This window comes from Balaenoptera physalus (assembly GCF_965194825.1).
Source record: "Balaenoptera physalus genome assembly, chromosome: 7".
Lineage (NCBI taxonomy): Eukaryota > Metazoa > Chordata > Mammalia > Artiodactyla > Balaenopteridae > Balaenoptera > Balaenoptera physalus.
In genome coordinates this window covers 101,600,371-101,611,548 of record NC_138886.1, presented here as the reverse complement: position 1 = coordinate 101,611,548, position 11,178 = coordinate 101,600,371, and the positions used below count along the sequence as shown (strand labels likewise).

General features: G+C 36.9%; 1 protein-coding gene across 2 annotated transcripts; it reads left to right on the top strand.

The window, feature by feature from the left end:
• Positions 1-326: 326 nt before the first annotated feature.
• LOC309664606 (serine/threonine-protein kinase MRCK alpha-like) lies at positions 327-10,080 on the top strand. Of its 2 annotated transcripts, none has more exons than XM_082470111.1 (3): positions 327-1,024; positions 1,400-1,530; positions 8,937-10,080. In XM_082470111.1, the coding sequence occupies exons 1-3, from the start codon at positions 890-892 to the stop codon at positions 8,980-8,982; spliced, it is 312 nt and encodes a 103-aa protein (XP_082326237.1). In that variant the 5' UTR covers positions 327-889; the 3' UTR covers positions 8,983-10,080. The 2 variants fall into 2 exon arrangements, with proteins under 2 accessions (XP_082326237.1, XP_082326236.1); XM_082470110.1 differs by lacking the exon at positions 8,937-10,080 and adding an exon at positions 2,847-3,510.
• The last annotated feature ends 1,098 nt before the right edge of the window (positions 10,081-11,178 follow it).

Here is an 11,178-nt window from a genome sequence, read left to right as displayed (position 1 = left end):
TGACGACTGCTGCTTCACGAAGATTGAATGGCCAGTGGAGCCAGTGAGAGTAGGGCTCTTGTGTTCTCCCTGCATTTGGCCCAGAACTCTGAGAGTTCCACTCCAGATCTAACGCTGATATCATATGGGATTTTAGATCCAGATTATAATTTACTGACAGTATATTAGACTTAATCATAAGTTACAATTATAGTTGTTGCCACTGTTCTTGTATCCTGTTTCCCTCTCTCTTGAATTCAGCTTTTGTTTTGCAATAGAGAACATCCTGGAAGAACTCTTTCAGAAAAGTCTGTGTGTTATAAACTTTCTACCTCTTTGTATGTCTACAATTTTCTTTCGTTCTCTTTTATACCTGAGTTTTTATTTGCCAGCACAGAACTTGCTAGGGAGTGATGGGACTAACCATCTCATTAACTGAGCAATCCTTCTGGGAACGGAGGTTTAAGGCTGTTATAGTAATAAGTGGTGTAGACTGTACGTAATGCTTACCAGTAAGCTATTTTACAGATGGGTGTAGTGTAGATTTTCAATGCTTACATTAATATTTACATTAATCTCTAATTAAGAATAAACAGTTCGGAATAGTGACATTTCTTAATTAAGTCCATAAAACTGTCTTTGCCTTGAATTAATGATTTCCCCAACTACGTGGTCTGAACCTAGGAATTCGTCTACTCCTGTTCAATGTTTCTTAAATCCAGCCAGCCACTTCACATTTTCTAAGAGCATTGTGAAAATCCAGGGCTATATATTTTGGTAGCATCTCTAGATTTTTACTCTTTTCTGTTGGTCGTAAATTACTTGTTATGACTCCTTAAACAGTCTTATGCTAAGATTTGCTGTCATGTATCTTTCTCATATCCTCATTTAGGTTGATTAATTTTTTTCCATGTTTGCATTTTATATCTGTTTTTTCTTTCTATATTGCAGCATCAAGGATGAAAAGGATGCCCAGGACTTGATCTTAGAAAAAACCAAAGAAGTGGAGTCTTTACGAAATTCCAGCTTGGTTAAAGGAGCAAGAGTGAGTGTCAGTCACAGCCCAGGAAGACTCATAGAATGGAAAAAAGGAAAGCTAAAAATGATGATACTAAAGTTGCTGAATAATGTCAATTTGTCTAGATCTCAACCTGAAAAATGCCTTTTCATAAGAGATGAGCCCTGCTTTTTTGGGAGGGGAGGCATCTATCGTAGTTATAAGCAGAAAAATGAGACTGTTCATATGAATCTTTAATAATATCCCCAAATTTAATGAAAATAATACAATTTAACAATCAGTTTTTCTATTCACTATTCAAGAAAACTAATGGTCCCCAGCACCTCCTAAGTTTTTCTAGAAGTGATTTAAAATTTTGTAAATATAAGATGGAAATCAAAACCTTCTTATCTGATTTTGTAGAAAATGCCAGGGGCAATGGAGCGATTTGATAAACTGGATATGTCAGCTATGCTTAAGTTGGAGCCGGCTTTCGACAGAGAGCGAATTTCCAGAAAGATCCTCCCAGAGGCTGCTCCAAGCACTCTAAACTGGTGAGACCGACTGACACCATTTTTAAAACGACTTATTTATAATCTGGTTGCAAAGTACTTAAAGCATAGTTATGTGTTTAGTTTCTTCCTATGACATAAAGTTTAGTGTTTTTTTTTAAAGAATAGTTTTTTTCTGTGAAGTGAAAAGTAATGAAAATTTGAAAGCAATTAGTTACTTTTAACATATGTACTTTCAACAGGCTTTAATTGATTCTGGCATCTCTACAAAATGGTATCAATAATACTGAAAACTGAATCATCTGTGAATGAAGTTTCTGTTGTTTTCTCCTTATTTGCAAAATTTCCTTGATTCACAGGCACCCAAAATCCTCTAGTAAGAAACACCTCGTATATGTAGGAAAAAAATTTTTGAATGAAAATAGAATGAGGTAAACTCAAAATGTGGCCTATTTCCCATAGACCTTTAACTTCTAAAGGGTCTACTGAGGTTGGTTTTCTCATATTTTTAATTATAGCTTGTAACTTGTATATTGCAACATGTATATTTTTTAAAGGGCTCCTCTCTCCATTCTGTTTGCTGGTTAGTGAAGCAGTTTGTTTCATTCTTACCACAAAAATAGAGCAAATTAAACTCCAACACTGTGGATGATAATCATACAAATAGACAATAAACATAGCTAATGAATACATCAGTGTAGGTGAGGTGGTGTAATATTGGAGAGTAAAAGGAAGAAAAGAAAGAAAATTCAAACCAGTGTGAAAAACTATATATGACATCCGTTTCTTACATAAACGTGCTCCAAAAGAGTCATTTTAGTGAGATGAGAAGAAACATAAGCCTCTGAGGGCCACTTTCATGCCTAAAGCCTTATTCACTTAACTGTAATCGTTAACATGTGGATCAACTTCAGTGCAAGAAGTTGAATTATTTAAAGCCAAAAGCTTTATATGCTGCAAATGACCCAGTTATAAGACCAGTATACTTTATTAAACATGAAAAGGAAAAGACATTTCTCATTGTGTGAATGATACAGTGTAAAGAGCTATCAAATAACATCTGTGTAATCGTCCACAATAAACATGTTATTTCATCTTATGCTTAGGGCATCTCAGTTCTCATATCTGCTCAAAAGTAGGCATGTAAATCAGATTGAAAGTTAATATATATACACATTTATTTGCTCCATTATTTGGGTTCCTTATGAAACAAACCTTGATGCAGTTGTCAAATCTTTCAGTGGAACTACTTTTTTTCAGCATCATGATATATTTCGTAAAAACATGTTTGTCATTGGTAAAATTTTTCAATTCATACCAGACACTTCCCAGTTTTGGAATGCTCCCATGTGTTGCAGCATGAGGCAAACCACTCTGGCGATGGGGAAGTCGGCTGTTGTTCAAATTGGACAGAGTCGAGGCAACACGGGTCCGTGTGTTCAGAGCTGTAAGAGGCAGAGTGGGATACGGCAAAGCGCAGCTGCGGAGACGTCATGGGAGACTCCCTCAGACTTGCATCACGATGCCCCTCATCCTCCTCCGCTCTTCATCCTCCGCGAGCCCGCTTTAAGCCATTTTCAACTATCTCTTAACCTTTTTGTTCTCCACTAAGATTTCCTGACATTTGCCCATGACTCTGGAAGCTAAGAATGTGTCACCCTTTTCAATACATGGATTTCTTAAATTTTTTTCATTATGAGGGTATTAATAATATGAGAATTTAATTTAAAAAAACAACTGTGGATGTTACCTTTAACTGAAGGGGTATTTTATTGTCTTAACAGAAGCCACTTCTTATGCAAATGAGTTAGTGGAGCTTCTACCTGTGTGAGTTCCCCTTTCCTTTCATGCCACAGTTTTTTGGCTCACATTGGATTGGATTAGAGTCCCATGACTCTGGGCCTGTGCCAGCTGATGAATATTCTGGAGGGGAGGGAGTAGGCTCATAAGGAATTCAGGATAGGCAAACTCTGGAAGTAAATATTTGTCCAATAAATAGTTGTGAGTGGACTTTTTTCTGGACAATAGAAAAACCAATGTCAATATATAGAAATAAATACATATCACGTTGATATACTCAAATCAAATGTATTTCTATATATGAAGAAGAAATATTAAATAATTACCTTTTTAAACACACACCATTTACAATAGCATAAGAAATCAAGTATTTAGAAACAAATCTAACAATAGCTAAAAGGCCTCTAGGAAGAAATATTATAAAATTTAAAGAGGGACACTTGAAAAGGCCTAAGTTACATAGAGAGTTATACTATAATCCGAGATTGAAAGACTCAATATTATAAAGATATTAATTCTCCCTTAACTGATAATGTATCAATTCAATCAAGATTCCATCAGGATTCCAGTTATAGGACTAGTATACTTTATTTAAACATTTCTCAGTTTGTGAATGATACAGTGTAAAAAGCTATCAAAGAACATCTGTGTAATCTTTCAGAATAAATATGTTATTTCATCTTATGCATAGGGCATCTCAGTTCACACATTTGCTCAAAAGTAGGCATGTGAATCAGATTGAAACTAATATATACATTAAATATATATACACATATATATATTTGCTCCATTATTTTGGTTCCTTATGAAACAAGGAATGTTATTTGGAATGTTGTAAGACGTTCAGCTTGACTGAAGACTAACTGTATTAGCCCCACATTCCAGTTATGTGGGATCCAATTATAGGTCAGTCTCTTGCACTTAGCACTTAATGATGTCTTCCCTTCTTTCTGCCTCTTTTAGTAAAATGAAAGCCAGAGAGAAGTACCAGTCTGACCTGTGGTTAGAAATTGAACACCTGAATAAGGGTGAGGAACTCAGATCTAAAAGGGTATGGGGCTAACTGTTGCCTAAATCAGGACCTATTGCGCTACACTTCCATGGGCCCAGCTGGCTACAAGGGAGCCAGTTTACTATGAAGGTGGGAGATTAGCTCTTGTAAGCCAGTTTAGAGCCCAAGGTTAGTGTGTGTGTGTGTGTGTGTGTGTTTCTACTCTCATTTGGTAAAATATTCGAAGAGCCATTTTGTTGGGTTTTATTTTATACAATTTAGAGATTTTTCTATCACAAAGAAAGCAAAATATTATGCTTAACTGGAACTACCTTTTTTTCAGCATGACGAAATATTTCATAAAACATGTTTGTCATTGGTAAAATTTTTCAATTCATACCAATCACTTCCCAGTTTTGGAATGCTCCCATGTGTTGCAGCATGAGGCAAACCACTCTGGCGATGGGGAAGTCGGCTGTTGTTCAAATTGGACAGAGCCGAGGCAACACGGGTCCGCGTGTTCAGAGCCGTAAGAGGCAGAGCGGGATACGGCAAAGCGCAGCTGCGGAGACGTCATGGGAGACTCCCTCAGACGTGCATCTCGATGCCCCTGATCCTCCTCCGCTCTTCATCCTCCGCGAGCCCGCTTTAAGCCATTTTCAACTATCTCTTAAACTTTTTGTTCTCCACTAAGATTTCCTGACATTTGCCCATGACTCTGGAAGCTAAGAATGTGTCACCCTTTTCAGTACATGGATTTCTTAAATTTTTCTCATTATGAGGGTATTAATAATATGAGAATTTAATTAAAAAAAAAAAACTGTGGATGTTACTTTTAACTGAAGGGGTATTTTATTGTCTTAACAGAAGCCACTTCTTAGGCAAATGAGTTAGTGGAGCTTCTACCTGTGTGAGTTCCCCTTTCCTTTCATGCCACAGTTTTTTGGCTCACATTGGATTGGATTAGAGTCCCATGACTCTGGGCCTGTGCCAGCTGATGAATATTCTGGAGGGGAGGGAGTAGGCTCATAAGGAATTCAGGATAGGCAAACTCTGGAAGTAAATGTTTGTCCAATAAATAGTTGTGAGTGGACTTCTTTCTGGACAATAGAAAAACCAATGTCAATATATAGAAATAAATATATATCACGTTGATATACTCAAATCAAATGTATTTCTATATATGAAGAAGAAATATTAAATAATTACCTTTTTAAACACACACCATTTACAATAGCATAAGAAATCAAGTATTTAGAAACAAATCTAACAATAGCTAAAAGGCCTCTAGGAAGAAATATTATAAAATTTAAAGAGGGACACTTGAAAAGGCCTAAGTTAAATAGAGAGTTATACTATAATCTGAGATTGAAAGACTCAATATTATAAAGATATTAATTCTCCCTTAACTGATAATGTATCAATTCAATCAAGATTCCATCAGGATTCCAGTTATAGGACTAGTATACTTTATTTAAACATTTCTCAGTGTGTGAATGATACAGTGTAAAAAGCTATCAAAGAACATCTGTGTAATCTTTCAGAATAAATATGTTATTTCATCTTATGCATAGGGCATCTCAGTTCACACATTTGCTCAAAAGTAGGCGTGTAAATCAGGTTGAAAGTTAATAAATATACACATTTATTTGCTCCATTATTTGGGTTCCTTATGAAACAAGGAATGTTATTTGGAATGTTGTAAGACGTTCAGCTTGACTGAAGACTAACTGTATTAGCCCCACATTCCAGTTATGTGGGATCCAATTATAGGTCAGTCTCTTGCACTTAGCACTTAATGATGTCTTCCCTTCTTTCTGCCTCTTTTAGTAAAATGAAAGCCAGAGAGAAGTACCAGTCTGACCTGTGGTTAGAAATTGAACACCTGAATAAGGGTGAGGAACTCAGATCTAAAAGGGTATGGGGCTAACTAACTGTTGCCTAAATCAGGACCTATTGCGCTACACTTCCATGGGCCCAGCTGGCTACAAGGGAGCCAGTTTACTATGAAGGTGGGAGATTAGCTCTTGTAAGCCAGCTTAGAGCCCAAGGTTAGTGTGTGTGTGTGTGTGTGTGTGTGTGTGTGTGTGTGTGTGTGTTTCTACTCTCATTTGGTAAAATATTCGAAGAGCCATTTTGTTGGGTTTTATTTTATACAATTTAGAGATTTTTCTATCACAAAGAAAGCAAAATATTATGCTTAACTGGAACTACCTTTTTTTCAGCATGACGAAATATTTCATAAAACATGTTTGTCATTGGTAAAATTTTTCAATTCATACCAATCACTTACCAGTTTTGGAATGCTCCCATGTGTTGCAGCATGAGGCAAACCACTCTGGCGATGGGGAAGTCGGCTGTTGTTCAAATTGGACAGAGTCGAGGCAACACGGGTCCGTGTGTTCAGAGCTGTAAGAGGCAGAGTGGGATACAGCAAAGCGCAGCTGCGGAGACGTCATGGGACACTCCTTCAGACTTGCATCTCGATGCCCCTGATCCTCCTCCGCTCTTCATCCTCCGCGAGCCCGCTTTAAGCCATTTTCAACTATCTCTTAACCTTTTTGTTCTCCACTAAGATTTCCTGACATTTGCCCATGACTCTGGAAGCTAAGAATGTGTCACCCTTTTCAATACATGGGTTTCTTAATTTTTTCTCATTATGAGGGTATTAATAATATGAGAATTTAATTAAAAAAAAAACTGTGGATGTTACTTTTAACTGAAGGGGTATTTTATTGTCTTAACAGAAGCCACTTCTTAGGCAAATGAGTTAGTGGAGCTTCTACCTGTGTGAGTTCCCCTTTCCTTTCATGCCACAGTTTTTTGGCTCACATTGGATTGGATTAGAGTCCCATGACTCTGGGCCTGTGCCAGCTGATGAATATTCTGGAGGGGAGGGAGTAGGCTCATAAGGAATTCAGGATAGGCAAACTCTGGAAGTAAATAAAACTGTCCTATAAATATTTGTGAGTGGACTTTTTTATGGGAAATAGAAGAAACAATTAAAGAGAACTTGAGTACCCTTGCAAAGATGAGAACCAAGACAGGTTCTAATTCAAGAGAGGTGTAGGAAGCACTGAATGTAGGATAAGTGATGTAGCGTGCTCAGGTGGTGGTGCTTCCGGGGCTGAGGCTGAGGCTCCAGCAGAGAAGTCAAGGCCAGAGTATCGCTCACTACACAGCACCAGCGGATGGGGTACTTTGGATAACAAAACACTGATAGGTGGGAGTAATGATAGGTTTGACAATTTTTAGAAGGAACCTAAAAGAGAAAGACTACATATCTATCTATCTATATCTATCTATCTATATATATATAATCACAATACTTTATCAAGTTAACATTTTTATCCTGGAATTTTATTTTTACCATTAGTTTTTCTCTAAATGCTGCAGAGCAATACAATCTTTGTGCGGTATTATGTGGCATTTCTGAACACCTTTCCTTATTTGACTATTAAGCAATTGTGTTTAGTAATTTATAGCTGGAAAATTCATACTCCCGGCAATGTCAGTTGCTAAAGGTGTGCTTGTTAGAGAAAGTCTGAATTCGTGCTTTTTCTTCTCTCATATTTAAGTAAAATTATAATCTTACAATAAGAATTCATTTTGAATATATTTAAAGTTAGTAAAATTGCTAAGTGATAATGCATGGAATTTCTTTAAAGTTCCTTTAAGGAAAAAAACCTTGTAGTTGGATATTTTATTCTGTCTAAATAAATAAAGCCTTGACAATATGATAAAAGTTTTAAGTATAATTAACATTTGTTTTATGTCTGCCTGTGTTCTTCTTATAGAAACTTAGCCAAAGAAATGCATACATTTGACCCTCCATATCTGCGGGTTTCGCATCTGTGGATTCAACCAACTCAGATCAAAAACATTAAATTAAAAAATTCCAGAAAGTTCCAAAAAGGAAAACTTGAATTTGCCATGCACCAGCAACTATTTACATAGAATTTACGTTGAATTTGCCACCTGCCAGCAACTATTTACATAACATTTACATTGTATTAGGTACTATGAGTAATCTAGAGATGATTTAAAGTATACAGGAGGATGTGGGTAGGTTATATGTAAATACTACATCATTTTATATAAAGAACTTGAGCATCAGAGGATTTTGGTATCTGCAGCGGGTACTGTAATGAATCTCCTCTGGATACTGAGGGGTAATTGTACTAGGTACCTAAGAGGAATCATTTGAAATTGATTCCTGAAGTGGGGAGAAACTAGCATAGGAAAAGCAGCCATCATTGGCATGACCATATTGCTGAAATCCCCTTGGGGCTTCTAAAATTGTTTCAAGTTCTATATAAACCTAATACTATTAGGGAAAAGAAAGCTGTGATTTGACACGCAGGAGTTAATTCATGAAAACTTATATAATTTATTTATATACTTCCATTATAAGTTTACCATAAATTTGCTAAAAATTATTGTTTCGTTTGAGATGCAGAATGCTTAGATATATTAAATGTACTTAACATACACAAATAAATATAAACATACTTTGACTTAAGTATATATAGATGATAAATCAGATTACCTCTGAAAATATGGTTTGAGAACAATTTTAAAGAGATAAAGGTCCAAAAAGGCATGAACGTTAGTTTCAATTTTCTGAGTTTAATAAATGTTTGCTGTTGTGTTCCAGGTTTAGTGCTACCAGACCCAAGTTCATCTTCCTTGGCACGTTTTAATACAACTACCTATGCCGTGGCTCAGTGTGAAGTAAGTACTAAACTTCTTGAGTATGTTCTACAGCCACTTCAGAAGTCACTGATGTGCTCAGAGTAGCACTTTCTTCTTGCAATAAAACTGTTTTTAATATTATTCCCTGAGAGAGGCCTGAAGTCTTGATATAAGCACATAGGAAAGAAACAGTTTTCATGGAAAGTAAGGCTGCAAGTTTATGTAAGTTACAAGGTCATCTGTATTAGAATTAAAATAACAAATAAAATATTTTACACTGTGAACTATGACACACATACAGAAAAGTGTAAAAAACACCTCTATAGACCGCACTCAGGTGAAGACAGGAAACACGACTGATGCCCCAGAAGTGTGCCCTTCTAGTTGGTAGCAAGCCCTCCGTCTCTGCTGTGGGCAACTGCTACTCTGCTGCTCATGGTAAGGACGTCCTTGTTTTTGTTATGTTTTTACACTCGATGTATGCATCCCTACACAAGAGGATTTAATTTTAGAATGTATGTAAGTGGAATCATACTGTATATGTCCTTTTGTGTCACAGCATGGGTGAGTTTCATCCACGTGCAGCAATAATATGTTCAACTGTATTTCAATATATATGATGGTCCATTATATGAATATATTGTAGTTTATTTACCCATTCTATTATTGAGGAACCCTTGGATATATGTCTGGCTCCAGTCAGAAAAATAGGAACTATAACAGTTATTTTAATGGAGACATTTTATTTTATCTATTTATTTTGAAAAGCTTTATTTAGGTGCAGTTGATATACAACTGATGTACCTATTTAACGTATATAGTTTGATGACTTTGTACATACACATACACCCATGAAACCATCACCACAAAGTAATAGATATATCAATTACCTCCAAAAATTTCCTTGTGCTTCTTCTTTGTTGTTGTAAGAACACTGTTTTTGTTTGTTTGTTTTTTATGCTTCTTTGTTGTGTGGCATGCGGGGTCTTAGTTCCCCAACCAGGGATTGAACCCTGGGCCCCAGCAGTGGAAGCTCGGAGTCCTAACCACTTGACTGCCAGGGAATTCCTGTAAGAACACTTAACATAAACCCTTTTAACACGTTCTTAAGTGCATTTAACCGTATGGTTAACTATCGGCACAACGTTGTACAGCAGATCTCTAGAATTTATTCATCTTGCGTAACTGAAACTTTGCACTCACTGACAGACATTTCCCCATTTTCCTCTCCCCGCAGTCACTGACATTCACCATTCCACTCTCTGCTTCTATGAGTCTGACTATTTTAGATTCTTCTTATAAGTGGAATCATGCAGTATTTGTCCTTCTGTGACTGGCTTATTTCACTTAGCATAATGTCCTCTGGGTTCATTCCTTCATTTTAAAACAGAGAATTGGTTAAACAGACATTGGAGGACTAAAAGTGCAAAAAGCAAACGGTGAGGTGACACAGAGGCAGGAGAAGCTACCATCTCTGGAGCTTGAAAAACAAAAGGAAGGGGTTGGGGTTTAAGAACCTAGAAGCTTAGAAGATGGGGCTGGTTCACAGAGTGTAGAAGGAGACTGCAGACCAGGACCCACTGCTGCTGGAAGGAAGGGCTCTGCAGGCAATTACAGAATCGTTGTGCACTAGGCAAAAGGAAACACCAGACTTTTCAGAGATGGTAAACACTGGCTCTTTGTCAATGCTAATTTCTGGGACACAAAGCACCACCAATGTCCACAAGTCAGCCTGGAGCTACATCATATAGGAGGTAAATGACATTTTGGGCTGGGACTGTGTCTCAGTGGACTCAAAGGGACCGTGAATTTAACCTGTGGTTACTGAATATATAATTTGAATAAATATACTAAAAAACTGGTATGATTCATGCATGATCTCTGCAGTCTGGGGAGTGAGGGAGGCCTATTACAGTAAGAAGAGCCAGATGGAAGCCCTGAGGCCTTCTCTTTGGGGTAGTCTGGTAGGCAGAATTTGAATTGACCTTTAGAATTAGTTTTTGCCACCTGCTGTACATACCCTGTAAAATCCCCTCCCCTTGAGTGTGGGGAGGATCAGTGAAAATGATAGAATATCATTCTTATCATTAGGTTACTCATCAGTTGACTTTGAGTTAATGAAAAGGGAGACTATGCTAGGTGGACCAGACATAATAAGGTGAACTCTTTACAAGAAGGTTGAGTGTCAGAGAGATGCTATTATG